The following is a 20,904-nucleotide window of genomic DNA, read 5'->3' as shown; positions in this document are numbered from 1 at the left end:
AGAAAGACATGCTCACTCTTTTATCTGTGGGGAGGGGATTGGGATGGAAAGGAATATGAGTTAAGAAGGAATTTACTGCAATGACTCCAATCAATACCAAAATGTACAGTCATGGTTGCTTGACAGCATCGACCTCCACACAGGATTTAAGCTTAGCCATATTAAATGACAAGTTCTGCAAAGCTGACCACGGAGCTAAGGCTAGTGTTTAAGACATAATCAAATATTAAATATATTCTACAGTATTTGAGCAAACATATATCTTTCTTCTTCCTCCCCAAATTAAGGGATGGAAACACAAACATCCGCTTTGCAAAAGAACATATACTTTTCTGCATAATGTGGATGAGCTACAGCATCATGCGTAAAGTTTATGCAGCTCTTGAGAATTGTGCCTCTTTCTCAGGAAGGATTTGTGGAATTTATTATTCAAACTCTGTTATTTGGAGCATGGTTATTTGAAAACATGAGCAGTGCACCATCTGGGTGACACATGCCAAGGAAATATAGATTGCACCGCATTTCTGCTTAAGGAATTAATGGAAGGTTGATAGCTAGGGGAAAAAAAAACTATCTTGCCATTGCTGGTCAGCAATAATCGAACCACTTTCTGGGGATTAAGCGCATGGCTAAGCCTACTGGACCAGACACTAGCAAAGGGCAGGGGGTCTTCTTATCAGAGAAATGCTTCTGGAGCCAGTCTCACTACATGACAGATTGCTTTCATATTCCTGTCTGCAAGGCAACAAAGGCTGGCAGTAATGCGATAATGCCAGAGTGCAATGGGTGTTAAGAACCCGTTGCATTTATGTATTGTATTTAGTAAATAATCAGGCTCATCCAAATTGTGATCTCAGCTCTCAACCAAGGCCATTAAAATCAAGGTTAATGCTTTAATAATCCTTTGCTGTTTTTTATATGGTCAAAAAGAACCCTTTTCTATTTGCATGGTCATAATATTATTGACCTCTTCATCCCATGAATACACATAAAAAGGAACTGAAATCAAAGTAATTACCAATGTTGTTCTCTCATGGTAAACATTTAACTCCTTGTTCTGTCTCCTTCAGTAAATTGAAATGGATTAAAAAAGCCAGACAGGAAAAACTTGAAAAAGGTCAATATTTTTAGAATATCCTGTGTTTTACTGGTCAAAATATTTTCATGGGTAAAGATAAAATATACACAATAGTTAAGAGGTAGCTGCTACTTGAATTAGAATAGCTAATTTGGTGACAACACAAGTATCAATTAGTCCTGTATTGTACTGTTAACTGTTCTTAACAATCACACATGTCATAACAGCCACAAATCTTTGTTGACCTTTATGTCTTGCATTAGACATGTCACTCTCAAACATGAACTCATGTCACTGAGAAAAGGTAAATAATAATAGTTGGTTTTCTGTTTTGCTGGTCATGAAGACTGTAGTGATTCATATAGTAAGTCTTTATTGTTTCAAAGTGCAAATACAATTCAAGGTGGTATCAATTAGAAAGTAAGAGCATAGGGAGATTAATTCATTCATTTAGGTATGCATTGCATAAAAAACTCGACTTTTGGATAAATATCAAACTGTGAGGAGGAAAGCATGGTTGACTTGATCTTATTATTCACAGAACTCTGGCAGTCCAGTACTGCTGCCAATTTTGCCCACCATGAGCCTGGAAACTCAACAATGTGAGGTTGCTTATCATTACAATGATAATATGACAGAAATTTAATTATATCATTACAAACACTTTCCTCATTGTAGAAATGGGACTGTAAACCAAATACTACATTTCTCAAGACTATGCCAAAAGTCAGAGGCAGAAATGAAGGTTACAATCAAATTTCCTGAATCTTGGCTCCAGATTTTAATCCTGTGTTAGTTCTATAACAGTGCACGCTACCTTATTCATTCAATTTCTCTTGAACAAAACCCCAACTCCAAAGAACCTTTTTTTTCCCCTAAACCCACAACATTTGTTATTGTTACATATTGTTACATACAATTACAAGTTTGCAGAGCTGCAATTGAGGATCATCTTATTTTTCTACTGCGAGTGACACTACTGCTATGTCTGTGATCTTCCAGCTTTTGAGGTTTGACCAAAATCAGCCATGAAGAACAGTAAATCAATGCAGAGAGCTGACACAATATTATTGCAGAAGTGAATAATATTTTCTGCAGTCTCACACTGGTGCAATTCTGAAGATAATAAAAATTATATTTAGCTGCCTAACTAGCAAGCCTCACACAAAGGAACATTCAATTAAAAAATGCAAATGCCTTTTTTTGGCTGGTGGAGAAACGTTCCATAGTGATTCCCACTGATTTCAAGAGAAAGCAAAGTTAATGTTGAGCATGGAGGTGTTTTGAGAAGCTCAGCTGCGTCAGCAAAGAACTGAACTTAACAACCCTATTAAGGAGTGCGGCAGACACTTCTGGTTTTTCTAAACATTAAATCAGGAGCTGTGGCCCTCACACTTCAGTGACAAAGGCAGTTCACCACAGCTTCTTCGTTAAACTTTAGTGCTATTAAGAAAAAAGCCCCACCACACACCAGGCTCGCTCCCAAAGCACAGCCTCAATGAACACCACAGGCCAGGCACAAGGCACAGCATTTTAAAGTAAAGTATGTATCAGCTCAGTTCCCAGTGAACAGTGAACTGTCTCAAATCCACGTTATAGAGGTTGGATCAATCTTGCAAACACAAGCCATTGCTGAAAAGAAGCCCTGAACTGAAACAGCCTGGAAAATGTATTAGATATTAATCCTAGCAGAAAGTATTTCTACCAAGCAAGTTAAAACACATTATGGCAAAACTTAAATTAAACATATCCTTAAAGAGCTTGCCTTGCAGATGCAAGCTCCCTTATGTGAGGAAGTAAATTACTGAGGGGTTGTCAAGGGGAAAATATTTGCTAGCACAAGATTGTTTTCTTTAATGTTTATCCAGTCTGAAATAAATACAAACTCTCTCTTTTGCTCACAACATCTCTCTGCATTTCTTGGGAAAAGGCTTGACCCTTCTTCATTCTTGCAGTGAACTGGATGCAGCCCCTTCCCGACTTCAGCTGTTCAAAGTTAATTGCCTTGGCTGATTATTTTTTCATAATGCTGTAGCACCAAGCACTTCCACCTAAGGAACTGGTGTCCTGATGCCAAAGTACTTATGGTTGAAATAAATTACGTCTACCCAGCCCAACCCATCGTGAGATGAGCTGGTTTCCACTGATCTCCAGACTGGGCAGTTTAAAGCTCAGCTCAGCTCTGTCTAGGCTACCTTTCCACTGCTGCTCTCACTGTAGTGAAGACACACCCCCACAAAAAGGGCTGCAAAAAAGGACTATTTAAACTGAGGCACCAAGTCACTTGCATAACGTCACACACATAGCTGGCCAGTGGTGAGAAACTCAGCTTCTATATTTTGATTCCTTACTCAGTGGCTTAATGCTAAAAGCAACCAACACCATTAATGTAACTAGTGGGGAAATAAGGATTTCTGCAAAGAATGACAAAAGTCTTGGACCTCAGACAGATGACTGAATTATCAGAGCTTCATGTGTTTGTGTCTATCAGCTGAGACACAGTAAGTGACCATGTGTGTTGTCAGCCCACAACACACAAGAGGTAAAACACATTAACTTAAATCTTTTACACTGAGGTTTACCATTACAGACTTTGCTTCATGCTTGTTAGATGCCAAGAATGTGCCAAGGGTCACTTACTGCTGCTCAATGGACACAAGGTAATCCGTCAAGCAGGGGTAACTCAAATGTGTGTCTGAGCCTGAAAACAAACACAGTAAAAATCTGGATCTCTTGGCACAGTATTTTAACTCTTTAACTCAGAATGCCATTCTAATTTTTTTGCCTTTTCACTAACTGCCATTTTTAGCGTTTGAGCTGCTCTGGTCAATTATATTAAGGTTTGCAATTTATGTGGCTACACAATATCAGTGAATACCAGTGATACATGATGTATAATTCCCGCAATATTTGCAGTCACCATTGGCAGCTATACCTTAAAGTCCAAAGAAGAGAGTTTTTCCAGTCTTTTGTTTACATCAGGAGAATCCATCATCTTTGTAAACTGAATAAAGCAGAGTTGGTTATGGTCCTCAAATGACAAGATGATGAAATTGTCTGTAAGAACAGCTGAAAAAAAACCAAATAAAAATTGTCAGCACTGTAATACCTGTCTCTAGGAACAAAACAAAGTAGTGAACCCTCCACTGAGATGCTGCAAAAAGCAATTTTTTTCCAAGACAGTGCCTTAAATATCACACTGAAAGCCCTGTAATGTCCTAAAACATATCAGTGTGTCATCCTATCAGCACCTTCTTGGATATGAGAAATAAAGCCTATGGAATACTCTGATTACATACACCTGAATAAATTATCTCATACCAAAATGCCACTACATTCAAATATACATTTTATGCCCTTCCACATTAATTTTCATCTCAGTATTCAGCCTTCAGTATTTTTTTTTCTTATGGTTGCATCCACCAGTATTTTGCAAATGGACCTCATATAGCTTAGCTTGTGTTAAGGGTGATGAATGCAAATGAGTACTTGGGGTGTATCTGGTATTTTGACATTGCAAGGTTCCTCGTGCTGCTGCAGACACCAAGGAGGCTGTAACATGTAGGACAAGGCTTTAGAGGAGTTATGAATTCACTGAAAACTTCACATGGGGGTACCCAAACAATACAAGTAATCAAGATGGAAGAGACTCCCTTGGAGTCTGGAAAAGCTCAGTGGAATCCCCACTGTTACCATAAGGGGGTGCTAGACCAAATTAGTTCAATATAAAAGTGATTACTCTGTCAATGAAAATTACTTAGAAAATTGTATTGAGAATTTTTCCCAAGAGTTACCCCGTTGTTCAAGCAGCACCCACAGCTGAAGAGAGGTCTGAGTGTGAAATGAGTAATTGGGGTAAGTAGTACCAGATCACTGACGGTTTAAAATGAAGCTGTGCTCAGACTGTAAACTCAGAAACCTCTCCTAAAAGGAAAATGCCAATTAAAGTGGAACCAGATTTAGAAACAAACACACAACCCTCTGTGGAACAACCTCTGAAAAAGAAATTAAAAAAAATAAAATTTATTACTTATATCCCAGATTCTTAAATCCAAATTTTACATATCCTTAAGTAGATTGACAGTATAGTCTTACATATAAGCATGAAAAACTAGCTACTGAGCTTTGCTTTTCTTTAGTCTGATTTATAACCACTTGCATTTTCTAACAGTCATGTCCTGGCACAACTCTGAAGTATCTGGTATGCAAATGCTAAAGGGTAGAGTTTAGAGCCAAATAATTGCCTTTGAAATGTAACATTAACATTAGCTTTTTTGGAAAAAGAAAAAAAAAAGGTGATAAAGCATCTGATAAGGTGATTCAGAAGGTATAACTGAGATCCTGCAAATACATGAAAATTGAAAACCACTGAATATGGTATCCTCAATACGCATGCACACCGTTAAAATATTTTGATGTCCTCACATACACAGTTTGCATTAAAGATGAGCTGCAGCACACTTCAGATGCTGATGAAATTTTGCCTATAAATAATAAGAATCAGGAGCACTTTCTTAGATGCAGGAGGATTATAAAAACAGTAGTAATTCTGTATTTTGTGCACACAATCTGACCTTTATTCCAAATGTTAAGAAGACATGCTACTCCAAATGAGAATTACAAAATTTCATAAATAATTCTGGCAGGTTGTAACCCTTATCCATTTCTACATATACACAATTGCTGAAGTAAGAACTATTGTTTTTATACAAGCTTCTTGTGCTAAATATAGCTTGGCCAGCTTTATAATCACAACCCTAACTTGAAGCCAGATTTGGAAAGATGTGCTGTTTCTTTGAATTAAAATTAATTTCCTCTAGGACAACATTATCTCATGTTTCTCTGCAATGATGGTTCAGTGTAAAAATTTGTATTTTGAGTGCTATTTGTGTGGGTAACAAAAGCATCTTCTTTTATTGTTCCTGAAAATAAAAACTGTATTGCAATGAAAGTTATTGAGTGGCTTGCTTTTACTGAACAGAGGCAGTTTTATTTCACCTACAGACTTGTCTGTTAGCAAACATGGAGGTTTAAGGACATCCTGCATATGTGAAAACAGGGACAAAACACTATATAGTGTTATTTATATAATAAATACAGTTGTCCAAAAGGAGCAAAACATATTTCTTGCTTTATTGTTGTTTTAGTTGTAAGCTCATTTAGTTAGCAGTATTTTCTGAACAAATATTTCTATGACATATTAAGCCAAAGTAAGGCATGACCAACATATGTTATTTTTTATTGTTTTTTTAAAGATGAAGTATTCAAAATAATTTCCACAAACTACTTTAATTTAGGAATAACCTTAGATTCTATGCTTTCCTACTTTTTGTCATCTGAAAGTAGGAAATCCTCCCCCCAGAAGCAGAGTGCAAAAAATCACAGATGGAATTAGAAGTCCAGTAATTAAGGTGGAGAGTGAAAAAAGGAAGACAAGATAATAAATATGTTCTATTCTCTCTGTGTAATTAGTTCATAAAAAATGAGGTCTGGGTTAAATTTTTTTAATAAGTAAAGATTCTACAAACATAGTTATATCAATATTAATTTTCAAGACTAAACTACTATACATTGATAAGACAAGATCAGTGAGACACAGTATTGGAGTTTCTTAAAACCTAGGCCAACATTCAATAGATGCCTGGGTAGAGACAAAATTAAATCATTAAAGATCAAACCTGAACTAAGTGCATATTCTTACTAGAAGGATGTAATGTGGGTTTACTCTTAAAAAATTTGGAAGGTAGTGCACATGTAACATGGCTTACACCAAAATTTCATACTCTTGCTTCTGCAGAAGCCAAGATACCAGTAGATTTCTCAATGTTATGAGTCATATCATAAAGCTGTGGAAAACAGAGACACTTTTGTAAGTTTCCTTCTGCATTAAATGAAAACTTAATTTTAGCAGTCACTAGTTAATAACAACAGGGAGATTCTGGGTATCAAGAAACTAAATCAGAACACCTCCACATAACTAATGTTATCCAGCCTTTTTTAATAACAACTTTAATAATAACTATCCCATGCAATTATTCAATTGGCTAATGTTTGGTTCTGTCCCATTCTCCCGCTTACGAAATAAACATGACACGTTCAAATGGCATGTTCACAGTGATTACAGTGTGTAAGAAATGGGGTTTTAGAAACCCATGCAGCATTTGACAAGCCTGAAAACTTTGATGTTAAATATTATTCTTAAAGTGCTCTTAGTCCTGAGGGTTGTAACTATAGCATTACATGCAATTACTTGTTGTGTTTGCAAGTCCCCAGTGGCAATAATTAGTCTACCTGTTGACATACTGTTTCTCTACTCTATTGTTAATGCAGGCAATTGATTTGCACATGGGTGTAATTACCATCACTGATGGTGTCGGAGATGAGCTTCCCCACCAGGGTCCTGTCAATCACCACCTTCTCCAGCTGTGGCCCAGAAAGGCTTAGGGACACCAAAATACCTGAGTGAAAGAGGAGCTGAATCCAAAGAGTGAGAAAACAAGACATCAAAAATCATGAATAAAGTGAAACCTTCCAAGGTACATATTAGCAGCCGTCCATTACGTAGTAATCTAATTTTCAAAATTACAAAAATGAATTATCATTGATGTGAAGATGTCTTATAATGGCTTTGAAAGCTTTTTCAATGAAAGAGAGAGATGTAACACAACACTGAATTATAAGGGTACAAGAGCTACAACTGCTGAACACTTGAAGAAGTGGTTAAATCCCCAAATGTTACATAAAATATATTGAATTTTTCTGTTAAAAACAAAGAAGAAAAATCTGTTTTGAAAAAGCAAATGAATTACACTGATCACTCTATCATCCATAGACCTGATATTTTCAGTATAAACTGCATAGCCTGCATGTAAAAAAATATAAAGTAGGGTTTAATATAATTCTATGTTATCATCACAAATTAAAACCAGCACCTTTTTTCTGTTCTTGTTATTTCTGATCATTCATATATTGTTTAAATAAATAATTGCGCCCTACCACAGAGATAGCTGTGAGCTCCCAATAAATCCATTCACTGGCTAACATAATGTTTTAAATGTCTCTCTTAGAAAGAAAGAATTTAAGCTATTGGACAGGGTTATTTCAGAGTTAATTGAATATTCATGCCTAATTAATTTAAATTAAATGATACATATAATCTCGAAGACTAAGTCACAGTATTTATCAGCTCCTTCTTATGCAATATTTTCTATGAGAGAGAGACTACACAGTGGGAGGAGTTATGAAAAACATTTCTTTTTGCATAATTAAACCATTAGTCATTTTCTGAATGCAACTACTACAGTACAGGAATTCAGAAAATAGAGCCCATAAAAGGAATTCTCTGTGGAAAGACCTCTGCAGACAAGTCTAGAGGGTCCACCAAAGGCCAGGAATCTGGAACTCCAGCTCTTACTTCTACCTAACAGTAGATTTTTAAAGAAATCCCTGTGCTTTTAGAAAACTTAACTACTGAAGAAACACTTGTTCTTGTAGGAGAATTTGGCAGAAAAAAATTCCCTGTTTGTTCTGTGCTGGAGCTGTGAGACAAACATGATATAATCTTTAGAATTTTCTTGCAGTGAAATCCACTGGATTGTATAATAAATAAAAAGTATGGGGGACAGAAATTGGGCATGTCCCTTATGCAGTGCTCTGCTCTCAATAATTAGTTATGGAAATTCTCCTTTATACATATTTTGCTATATTACTACACCTCTGTGCTCTCCAAAGAACAGAACAAGTTGTATTTAAACAAATTGTTTTCCTGCCCTAGCACCTTTAACCAACATGTTTAACAAACAAATTCCAGTAATGTGTGAAGTAGAAACAAATAAAACCCTTGGATGTGAAATGAATTTATAAGAACAAAGGATCAACTCCCATCCTGCCAAAGTCTAATCATACATTCATTTGATAGATATATATAGTCAATATTTCAATATTCCTTATCATGACAGATGTCCTTTAAGGTTTTGTCCCAGTAAAAATGTTAGACACGCTTACACTCATGCAGCTTTTATTACAATCTTTCAAAACTTCAATTTGTCCTTACATTGAAGTTAGATTAGATAAAATCACAATTTATTTCCAACTTGGTAACATGAAGTCCAGCAAGGTTTGACTACAGTTGGCTGTAGTCCATAACTGTCCAAAAAACCTGCTGGAAAAACTGAGGGTTGAAACCCAGGAGCTACCACACTGTGATGTAAGCAACAATGAAGCAAAATTACATAAATACTCTAGAAAGCTCAGTTCTGAATAACTGAATGGATATCAGCCTGATAGAGTGAAGTGAAACACCCCCAATCTTACAGTGTTATGTGCCAACAAGAGGGATGGTGCAGTCGGTGTGCAAATTCACTTTATGCCTATGTATTAATTTTCTGGTAAAGGCATAAATCACACCTGTTACAGAGCTAGAATAGAAATAAATGAAAACATCTCCAGTGTCTCATGACAAGACATTTAAATAAATATAAAATGTTGTGCTAATGGGTGTGCTTTGCTTTACATCTATGAAACTAGTTAAAAACCAAAGTTAAACCGATGTTATGGATTTTCAGTACTGTACAGATCTCTGTGCTATCACTATTGCATGACAGAATTACAGATAGTAGGTAAATGTAGTATCATTTCCATTACTTCTATTGTTTCTCTCATTGTGCTCCCTTCCTTCTTTCATTTTACAGCAAAACATTCTTTCTCATTACTCTCCTCAGAAATCTGAGATATTTGGGAAATCTTAAATTGTATTTTAACAAATTGTTGTTATAATAACTTAGTGTGGTTGGTCCATAGGTTTAAATTCATTCTTCTAGGAAATTTTAGAGTTTAAATTTAAAAGGTTAATCAGAGACTTTACACACTATATTGCCATGCAAGGTTAGTATTTCATCCATCTCCCTTTAAAAATGCTTTTAATTAGAACTGAGGTTTTTTAAAAATTAGTTCTTAGAGTTTACCACGAAGTACAAGCAGGCACTTAAAGAAAACAGGGCAGTGATAGAGTCACCACCCGTGGAGGTATTAAAGATGTGTAGATGTAGAACTTAAGGGCAAGTTTTAGTGATGAGCTTTGGAGCATTAGGTTAACAGCTGGACTCACTCTTAAGGGTCTTCTCAACTCTAAATGATTCTACGATTCTATGCTATCTTTCATCAAAAATATTCCATAAAAGAGAAAATATTTATGTCCTCAAATTGAAACCACAATTTCAATTTGCTACATTCTGTGTAGTCTGTGCAAAGACTGTTCTATGATAATAAGATTTAGGTGCTGTCACAACTAAGCTTGCCCAGTTAAGCTCATATTTTGGTAGATGGGAGCAGTCCAGTCAGAAGCATGAATGAATATAAAGCAAATAGGGAAGACTGCAAACTTGGCTTGAACAGGGATACACAGTGATCCATCTCCAAAGGGAACAGCCCATAAATGCTAAGGAATAAAAGCCAATGTAAGAGGCATTATTTACACAAGGCACCACATCATTCCATCTAACAGATATTAAATTAGGGAAAGAAATTCACAATGATAAAACACATCATAAATTTTTCAGATTGAAGCACTGTGATGGGAAAAATAAAATCAGAAGAGCTATCTCCAGAGCTTAAACAGTCACAAGGTGTTCTTAAACAAAATATGAAAGCATGACTTCATACCTATTGGAAGAATAAAGCAGAGACTTTGTACTTAAATGTAGTCTGAGTAAAATGTTTGGGCACCTAGTTATTCTCCATACGGGAAGGAAGGGCCACTTAATTTCTCTGTTATGGAGGAATTGAATGTGAAGACTTTGATAGAAAGGATTATGTATTTTATATGCCAAAAATTGCTCTCCACTGAGCAAGAAAGGCATAACCAGCAGAGGATACTCAAGGGAAGACTTAGCATTTCCCTTCTCCAATAGCAAAGTGCTCTAATATGTATTTGAGATAGTTTTTATTAAGCAAAAGACTTAAGCACAAGTTCATGACTTATGGACTTTAGTACAACTTAAGCATCTACTTAAGCAGATCCCTTTATCCTCAGAAGCCTGAGCTCTTGACTTCTCATTCATGCAGCTCAGCTGCTTATCAGTTCTTCTACCTAAAAAGATACCTGTGGAGAAAAGCCAGGATTTGCTTCTATCTGATTAAAATTGGAAGAGAAAGAAAATATGCCTGTAAAAAATATTGCTGCAAACTGTTTTCCCTTAGAGAGCCCAACTGACAAAGGAATATGCAAAAGAAGAAGAGAATTGCAAAGCACTTCTTGTTCAAGCAGGTTCCCAGGGTTTTTCCCCACCTCTTCATTCCAGATTGCTTTCTTAGCCACCCCACCATAATTACTGCGTTGCATGCCTTATTACAGATGAAGTTATTGTTGTTACACGTTACTGTTTCACAATAATCAATGCATTTGTACTTCTAGCTCCAAATATCTAAAACCACACAACACATTAATGGTTGTGATCAAAAGCAACCAAAAGAATTTAATATGAGGGCAGTGTTCCTCTTAGTAATTGGGGATGGGTGCTGGCTTCTCATGTATTCTAGACAGAATGTCTTGGTTTTGATATCAAATGTGCTACGTCACCATGTGCCTTGCTAAATCAGTTTGCTAATGGGCATTGTAGCTGACAGAACAAGCAAGAAAATATTGCTGTGGAGCTCAGTTCAGAATCCAGTTCCAAGTATGTCGACGATGGCAACAGAAAAACTATTTATACACATATGTAAATTGCAATACAAATACAACTAAATGAAATCAAAACAATTTAGCAAAGTATACATAAATCTTTTTCATTAGTAGGTAACAGATATGATTCATAGCTAGTGCTTGGCTTTTATACAATAAACTGTATAACAATGTTGGCATGTGCTTAATTCAACATCATAATGCAAATGTAAAACTAAAAAAAATTTGGAAATCAAATGTTTCAGCTAGATCTCATTTATTTTTATTGCTTTATATTGTAACACCAAACCTTAAGCAATGGCATCATTTCATAGGAAGATTTCATGATTTTGTGGCAAAACTTAAAAGCATTCCAAAGAATTAGAGAAGGAGACAAAGACAAGAAGCAGCCAGATCTGAGCTGAGTAAACTCAACAATACTGATAAAATTAATTCCTTAGGTTATTACTCCTTGGCAGGGAAAGCTGAGGAGCACAGTGGCATCTTATTGTAAAGACTTCTTGTCTTTTTCCTGTCATCCTTCTTTTATGGTCTATTTATTTTCCTTTGACATCAGCTAACTGAAGATTACAGGATTATTTCAGCAACTCAACACAGGTCATCAAAGTTGGGGATCAGAAGTACCATACAGAAATGGTGTGGGTTCACATCCTATTGGAACACAGCTAAAGAGAAGACCTCAGTCCTTTAGGACTCAACTAAGCTCTTTTAAATATGAGAGCAAGCTCCTTGATAAAAATCCCTGTACTGTCTAGGTTATGTTTCCGTGAACTGGCACATCATCTATTTCAGAAGCTCTAAGAAGTGGTGGAATGTATACTTAGGACTGCAAAAATAAAGGTCATTGGGGTTTTTTTGGCAATGGACAAGGAAGTAAATATGAAACTTCTATTGCACTGATTGCACACCAAAAAAAAAACCACCAAAAAACCAAAACAACAACAACAAACAAAACCAAAAAAACCCCAAAAGTAATAGGATAAATTTTGATACATAAAATTAAATACTAACAAAGGTAGAAACACAGGCCAGCATTAAGGTCTTCTCGGCAAACTCATATAGAAAAGCCAACTTTGAGAAACACACTCATGCAATGGACAAGATAATCTGCAGGCAAAACAATTGGATTTCTCATTGGGGCATATGCATGAAACCTAATTGGCCATTTGCACATGAACAGTTACCATGACTGCATGCTTATTTTTAGCAGATGCATATTTAAAATTACAGACCCCAATTTTTGCCTATGGGCCACTTCTAATATGGAAGTGCTGGAGGAAGATTGAGGGATTAGGAATAGTGGTATATTGTATATTTAGGCTACAGAAGGCACACTGGCAGCAGCCCTATGATTGTTTTGCACAAAACCTGAGAGAAATCACACTACTCTTTCAAAGTATAGTTTTGTTTTCATTACATCACCTTTCAGTTTTCATTCCATTTGTCTTGCTCAAGGTACAGCAGCCACTGAGTTTCTGGATGGCACATTGTTATTACAATACAAAGGGAACTGCTTCTGGTTCAGCTACAGGTATGGCCGATTCAAATATAAATAACATTTAATTAAAATGGGGAAATGTGGCTGTTGAATTAAATATTTTAATTTCTATAAAGTTTATTTGACCTTGCATTGCTACTAAAAACAAAGGAAAAACAAATACTATAATTAAAACCATATGCTCAAATTTAGCCCCAAATATTGAAATTATGAAAATCAAGGTAATTTCCTACATGTTCTTCATGCTGTTTGTCTGACACACTGCTTTAACTCTCCAAAGTAAATGCAAATGTGGACTCTTCCCACTAGCTCTGGTATTCATCCAAAAAAGGCTGTGAATACAGCAGTGTTATGCCACAGATGACACCATTGCATGGTAAGCACACTCTGCTGAAACAGTTAATTAGTATTCTACTTAGAATTAAAAAATAAATACACAACATATTCTCCAGAAGCTTCAGAACATTTGCATCAAAGAGGGAGAGTTCAATTATTGCTGCCAAATGCTCAAAGACAAATGAGCAGCAGAAAAAAAAACCATCTGACATCAAAATTGATAGAAGACAGCTTTTCTGTTCTAGATTCTTCCAAATGATTAATTTTTCTCTATTTTATTTTCTTTTGTTGGAGGTCTTTTATTTTCAGGAAGACAGAAAGTGGAATAACACAATTGTTTTGGCAAAACACTCTAACCCTTGCTGGAGATTTCAATAATCAGTCACTATTAAACAAAACCATTTTGTTTTGTGATTGAGAAACCAAAAGCAGAATTTAAGGACAGAGAAATTACTATGATTTTTATCTATAACTTTCACTCTGGTTATGTTATAACCTGTACCATCACTTATACTCTGGCCTTAGAAGCCATCTGAAAAAACATCCCAAATACTCAATTTATTAAACTACCCCATTACATGGTTCAATACCTAATACACTAAGATGAAAACACCCATCTCTTTTATTTCCCATCTCATAGAAGAAATAAGTTAAATTGCATTTGTCTCATTCATGTTGATGCAAGCCCGAAACAACTTAGAGGATGTGAAGTCAAAAAACAAAGAATAGTTTTATACAGAACTGATAGTCAGCCAGAGGTGTTATATTGTGTAGGCAGGACAACACATCCTGGCAAGAAGTTTACTTTTCCAAAGTATGCACTGTACACACTGCAGGTGGGTGCTGATGAATGGGAGGGGAAGGAAAATGGTAAAGGGAGAATGGACAAGGAAAGCAAATGAAGAGACAGCAAACTGGGATGCAAATGAATGTGCTCACAGCTAATTGACTCGGTGTTTCTTAACCAAATTCCTTTCCTAATCAGAACAATAATAACAGGAAAAAATGATTCCCCCAAATTAGCAATTAATATTTAAATCAGCTCTAGAAGATTAACATTCACAGATGTATACTATGTAATTTGTATGTGAATGATATACACTTACTAGCAGTAAGATCTGATAGGCAAATATAACTTAGACAATCATATTTTTATTATTGATATGAAAAGACTACATACCATTTGGCATGTCAAGCATTTAAAAATTTTGCTATTCTCAAAGGCATTTCTGGAATTTTAGCTGCACAGTGTTTGGATATTTAACAATCATTCTGCTGACACACATTTGGAACTACTTGAATAAGAAGAAAAAATTATGAGTCTGAAAAGCATAAAGGTTAGAAGACAAAGTTCCTTTTTTGAAACAGTAATATTGACAAGTATTCCCCATGCCAAAGCAGTTTCAAATATGATGCATTTCCTCATGAAGGTTGTATAAACATATAAAATTCACTACATATGTTTTTCAGAAGAAGCACATGATTGGGGAGCACTTCATGTTCAGCTCTCCTCCCTGCCCTGCTGTTCTTAGTGAGCATGTGAAAAAGGGTTTCTTGTACACAAAATGTGGAAATCATATAGCCAGAGACATAACTGTTTGTGTGCCACATGTCACAATCTCTTTTATCCCATAGCTTGATTAATGACCTTGTTGGTTTGGAGTTATAACTTTCCTTCCATATTACACAAGCATAAAGCAAAAAGATTTGTGACAGGCAAATAGATCATTAAGACATAAAAATAATATAACACAGATTCCAGACCTATCTATATATTTTAATACATAACTGTTCCCTCAGCTTGCTATTTTAAGGTACAGGATGTTTTCAGTTTCCCCAAACAATAATAGTAATAACAACAATAATTAACAATAATAATAGTAATCATCACCATCATCATCTCACAGAATCAGGGCCTTTTAATGTAATTTCTTTGTGTTGATAAACCCCAGGCTTTTTATTTGAAGGATGCTTTTCAGGGTAGAAATTTAAATAAACCAAATTTACTTAACAAGGGCCCATATAGTAAAAAAACTCCAGTGATCTTCAGTGTTAACATTTTAACACTACTGCTCCCATCACTGAATGGCTGTTCAGCACCACCAAGTGAACACTGCAAGACCTTTTGATGACACTGTACCTGACAGGTATGTTTGTTCTTCCATTTGCTCAGCACACATGGACTGTACTGCATCAAGTCCTAAAGGACAACAGAAAGCAGAGAGTGGAGTTGGCAGCACACATTGTCACTATCAGTTAACAGACTTCTGATTTTCCAGTTTACAGATGAAAAGTGCCACACAAAGATGCAGCTGTTTCAGAAGAGCCCACCAGACAAAAGCACATTTATCATCACTGGGAGAGTTGGATCTTTATGAAAATTAAAGCTGTTGAAAGAGGTTTGAAAACCAGATGAGATGTTGCTGTGCTTGAACCTTTCTGAACCATACCTCTACCTCCTTGAGTGCATCTCGCAGTTTGTCCGCTCGCTTGGTTTTCAGGATCCAAGGATAATCTCGAGCTGTCAAATAAAAGTGAGGGGGAAAAAATAAAGATTGTAGAGAAATGTGTATATGTAAGTGACTGTATACATATAAAGTGTGTGTGTGCAAACACACATTTACATGTGTCATTTTTAAAAGTTCTATGAGTTGAACTTCCTTTTTTGTGTAAACACAAATCCAAGGTTTCTAGGAGTTGCATTACATGTAAAACTTACCTACAGCTGGAAGGAAACGGCCATGGTTTCTATTGTCAAAGGATCTGTTTTTGGAAGGCTCAATCATAGGAACAGTTGGCATGCTCTATCCACAATGACCATGATTTCCCCATGGCAATTGTGTGCAAAGCTTACCCAGCTGCTAGGCACTTGCAGTGAAAAAGTATCTGCTGTTCAGTATATTAACTCAGTTTCAAGTTTCAAGCATCCTAAGTAGATTCTATTCTTCTGAACTAACCTTTCATTGCCTAATTTCAAAAAGCAGGCACTAACTTGTCTGCAAAATACATATGCATGAATATATGCATATATAGAAATATTAACAACAGGCAAATGTGAATGCCATAACTTACAGAGTCTAGTTATTTACAGGATGTTCTTGCAAATTTGGTCTGAAGAATCTGCCAAGTCAAGCAAAGAAAAAGCTGCATGACTGCTGAAGTCCTTTAACAAATTTATTAGTGTTCAGCACACTATTGTGAAAATCCTGACCTAATACATTAATTCTAGAAACCAGGAGGCAAAGCTTCCTCTGGAGTTGCCAATAATTGGCTTGTTTCATGGCTGAGAATCAGGCTCTAATAACTTGTGAAATTTCTTCATTTAAAAGTGAGCAGTTTTCTGCTCATAAGTGTACAATAAAACCATGAGAAACTAGAACACATTGTTTATAATCTATTCCTATTTAAAGGAAACCTGATGAAAAGTTTTGAGCTCCAAGCTGTCAGTTTGTACGCCAATTTCCAGACTGAATGACTTAGCAGTTGTGCTTAAACCTCCCTGCAAAAAACAGCTTACAATAGAAGTGCTATACAGTGAAAAAATGAAGGATTTCATACATCAACAAAAGAGGACACCAGCATACAACTTCTCTTTGTGTTTCATTGGACTGAAGCCAGCGTTGGTGGAACTGTTATGATAATATTAATTAGGCATGTAAGATCACATTTTCAATGGCTGCTTTCATAAATACTGGAATATTTATCCACATATGCAAAATGGGAAATTGCCTGTACAGATACCAAACTATCTGTACAAATCAACAGCTGTGAATAAAGTTTCCCAGTGCAAAATGTGCTGTGCAGGCTCTATGCCAGGGGCACCCCTACATTCCCAGGCACAAGGTGCAGCAGCTTGAGTTCCTCTTTCCTGTCACACGTGTAAAAGGCACCACTGGGGCTGCTGGTGACAAGGGTTATCTGGGCCTGCTCCTCCGTTCACACATGCAGCCCTGTGGGATACCACTACACTGAGCCCAAGTGATGCAAACCTGTGAGGCTCCTCCCTGCCTAGAGCCCTCCCTCACCTCCCCACCTTCCCAGAGCCGCGCTGGCCCCGCCTGACACAGCATCCTCTGCAGCGGTGTGGATTTGCCACATGGCTGCACCTTCACACCCATCCCCAGCGGGGCTTCAGCCTGCTCCAAACACACCTTGCAGTGATGGGAAGAACTAATCCTTCCAGAACACATTCTGCCTTCATATGCATGCACAATTCCATGGGAATTTTCATTTGGATAAGCTAACAGCGTAGACATGGCTTTGTGAAGTTGTCTAAAAAATCAATTAGATTTTTCAGAGTTGTCATGTAATAATGTCTGAACATTAATGAATGCTCTGAGCAATGCAGGAGTTGTAAAACTTGAGCTAAAGAAAAGTTGTGCTAATATAAACGTCTTTAACTGTCACAGTACTGCTGTGTGATAGCATTAACTGAAATTGCTTTTAAGCAGGTAATGCAGGGATAGTGTAAATGTTTCAAAGCTAAAACCATCCTATGAAGGCAGCTGATTATTAGTCTGGAATTATTATTACTTATTATTATTAGTCTATTTGGCTGAAAGTATTTTAGTTACAATTTCCAGTTTTAAGCCAGTTGGTGTTGCAAGGTCAGAGATGACTGGGAAAATGTTTATTGCTCATCTGCTAAGTAAATTTCGTAAGGAAGAATCTGGATTATTTTTGTGATTCCTTTTGACAATGGACTGGAAAAGCAATACACACTGCCATGCCTAGTGACAGGGGAAAAAAAAAATACAGATTGCAAATATACCAGGAAGGAAAAATTATAAATTTTCAATTGTTTTGTGATCATCAGTCTTAGATGACATGTGCAGAAAGTTACATTGGAAGCAATCTGAGGTTATTTTAATGCTCTTCCAGGGGCATAATCAATCCAAATTTGCCATTTGATCTTACTGTAAGAAGAAACTCAGAAAATATCCTTACATTCTGCTAGCTTTTGCTTCTCTTCTAAGTAACTGTACTTCATCTGTGATGCTAAAGGAAAGAGGATGAAAAGATGAATTAATCCTTACAACTGCTGTCAGCAAATATTAATATTTAGCAAGAAGACCAGCACAGTTGGATAAAACACAGAAATTTCCAAACCAATCAAGGCAGCCCCAGTGCTTTCAGCCTGGACGGCAGATATCTTAACCTGGTAGTGAAAGGAAGGCTGGCACGGCCGCACAGGCAGCAGCCAGGTGAGCCGGTGTGGGAATCCATAAAATCAGAGGGTTTTGGGAAAGCTGCAAAAGGCAGGCCTCAGAGACAGCAGAACAGTGATTAGAGCTAAGCAGCAGCCATAAGTCAGCAGAAGAATTATGTAAAAAGTAGAAAAGTAAGGACAAATTGAACAATGGTCTGTGTATTAATGCTTGTCTAGAATAACTCCCTAAGCTGCAGAAAAGTATACCTAGCGAGATATTAGGAAGTTCTAAGCTTAATAATGGAGATCTGTGCATTGTGTTTTAAGGCTTACAAACAGGTATTGTATTCAAAATAAGCAAGTGTTTTTTTAACCGAAGGTATGTGTGCTTATAGTGATTGGATGGAACTACTGTCAATATGTTTTTCCTTTGTGTGATTGGTCAAAAAACTTATAAAGTAAGTAGTAACATTAAGTTCTTGGTCTGCTGCCTAAGATGTGAGCTGCTGGCATCTTCCCATTGTCATAACCATGTAATGAGACTGATGCTGGAAAAGAAAACGGCTCAAGGCCCGTTCCTACAGTCCTGTCCCGTTGGTGATTTGTACATAGCCCCCGGCCGGCAATGAGCCGGCTCCGTGGGTCCGTCAGCCCCAGTGAAACAGCGCCGGGATGGGCGGAACGGGGGGAACTCCAGCCCCACAGCCCGTGGGGAAACTTGTAGGATCAGCAGGATTAATCAGATCAAGGAAAGGGATGGCTGCCCCCAGAGTGGCCATTCCAGAGGGCAGGCAGAGATGCCCTCTGCTGGGATCCCGAAGATCACCTGGCTGTGCCCTGGGCTCCACACAACGCAAAATATCTTAAACCCTGTAAGAATTCAGAGTGTAAAATCCCACAGAGGTTTTTTAGTTACATAATAGTTGGTTTTATGTGAAATTTTTTCCTTTTTTTTTTTTCCCTTCTGTGGTTTAAAAAGTTTTTTGATATTCCTATATAAGTTTGGAGACAGAAATTCTTTCTGTATTTCCTTACTCCATAGAAATACAGAGGTATATACTAGCAAGAAATTTGAAGCTGCAGTTTTAAAAGCAAGCAGTTGGTGTCAAACACTGAACATCCTGAAGTTTTGTTCAGTTTCAGTTATAGCTATTTATATTTTACCTGGTTGTTTCTTGTCACAGTACTGGTGGATCCCAATGTCTTCATCTGTACAATTAAATGTAAATACATTAAGTTATTACTAGAAACAGAATTAATTACTAGAAACAAAACACAACTTAGAAAGCAAGGTTCAGCACCTCAATTTTTGCCTGCTAAAGCAGTGTTTGGTGTTAAAATACAAGCACAGTATATAGCCTGAACACCATTGGGACTTTCAAGAACCAGCAGAGAAGGCGTGAAGAAGGATGTGACAAGCCCTTCCATTTATTTGGAGCTGTAATTTCCCTTATATACACTTTGATTTCCTTCCAGCTGCACACATGCAAAAGTATTTTTACCACCTTCCTAATTAGCATATTTTGTGTTCTTTCACAAGGAAAGGTAAGGCTCATGGTGAAAAGTGTGTCTTGGAATAACTTAAAAATGTTTTCTGATAACTGATAGAGCTGAATTAAAGACAACAGGTTAGAGTTTTTTTCTAAGATTCATGAACTCATAAAGCTGCTCTTTCAAAGGATCCAATATTGTTAATCTACAGGTATTATCATCTAGCTGGTTCCTGTGGCACAGAAACGTGGATATTTCAGTTCTTGATGTGGCTGACAGGTGAGCACTTAGGGGTGCCATGGCAAGCTCCACTGGGCATGTCTAAGTACAGCATTATGTTCCATTGTTTTAAAATAATTATTTTTTCACAGCATCTGTGTCCTCCTAAAGTCAGACAGGCATATTCCATGGGGAGAAATTCCTTAGATGGAAAAAAAATGTAGGAAGGCACTTAAAAGGCAGGCAGGTTTTAAACTAGAACATCATCCTCCCTTCTGCCTCAGAATTTTTGAATGAGGCACCTAGGTAATGAATAAATGGAAGCAAGAAGGTCAAAAGTGACAAACAGGCATGGTACTCCACAGCAGATCTTTAATTACAATAAATCACAACAGTGTTTTCACTTAAACCGTTGGATTTTTCTATGAAACACAGATTTTGAGTTTTAGATGTTA

The 20,904-nt window shown here is 36.7% G+C and overlaps 1 protein-coding gene across 1 annotated transcript in view; it reads right to left on the bottom strand.

Annotated features, from left to right (window-relative positions):
* LOC121358534 (WD repeat containing planar cell polarity effector) overlaps window positions 1-20,904 on the bottom strand; it is a 146,851-nt gene that overhangs the window by 79,180 nt on the left and 46,767 nt on the right. The window contains exons 4-9 of the mRNA XM_041476774.1: window positions 19,904-19,948; window positions 18,538-18,588; window positions 16,041-16,111; window positions 15,731-15,790; window positions 7,438-7,552; window positions 4,014-4,147 (exon numbers count right to left, since the gene is read on the bottom strand). Of these exons, the coding sequence (XP_041332708.1) occupies window positions 4,014-4,147; window positions 7,438-7,552; window positions 15,731-15,790; window positions 16,041-16,111; window positions 18,538-18,588; window positions 19,904-19,948 (476 nt within the window). The remainder of the gene's footprint in view (window positions 1-4,013; window positions 4,148-7,437; window positions 7,553-15,730; window positions 15,791-16,040; window positions 16,112-18,537; window positions 18,589-19,903; window positions 19,949-20,904) is intronic.

Source organism: Pyrgilauda ruficollis, unplaced genomic scaffold (genome assembly GCF_017590135.1).
Source record: "Pyrgilauda ruficollis isolate IOZ18807 unplaced genomic scaffold, ASM1759013v1 scaffold4, whole genome shotgun sequence".
NCBI lineage: Eukaryota > Metazoa > Chordata > Aves > Passeriformes > Passeridae > Pyrgilauda > Pyrgilauda ruficollis.
This window is presented reverse-complemented; position numbering and strand designations above follow the sequence as displayed.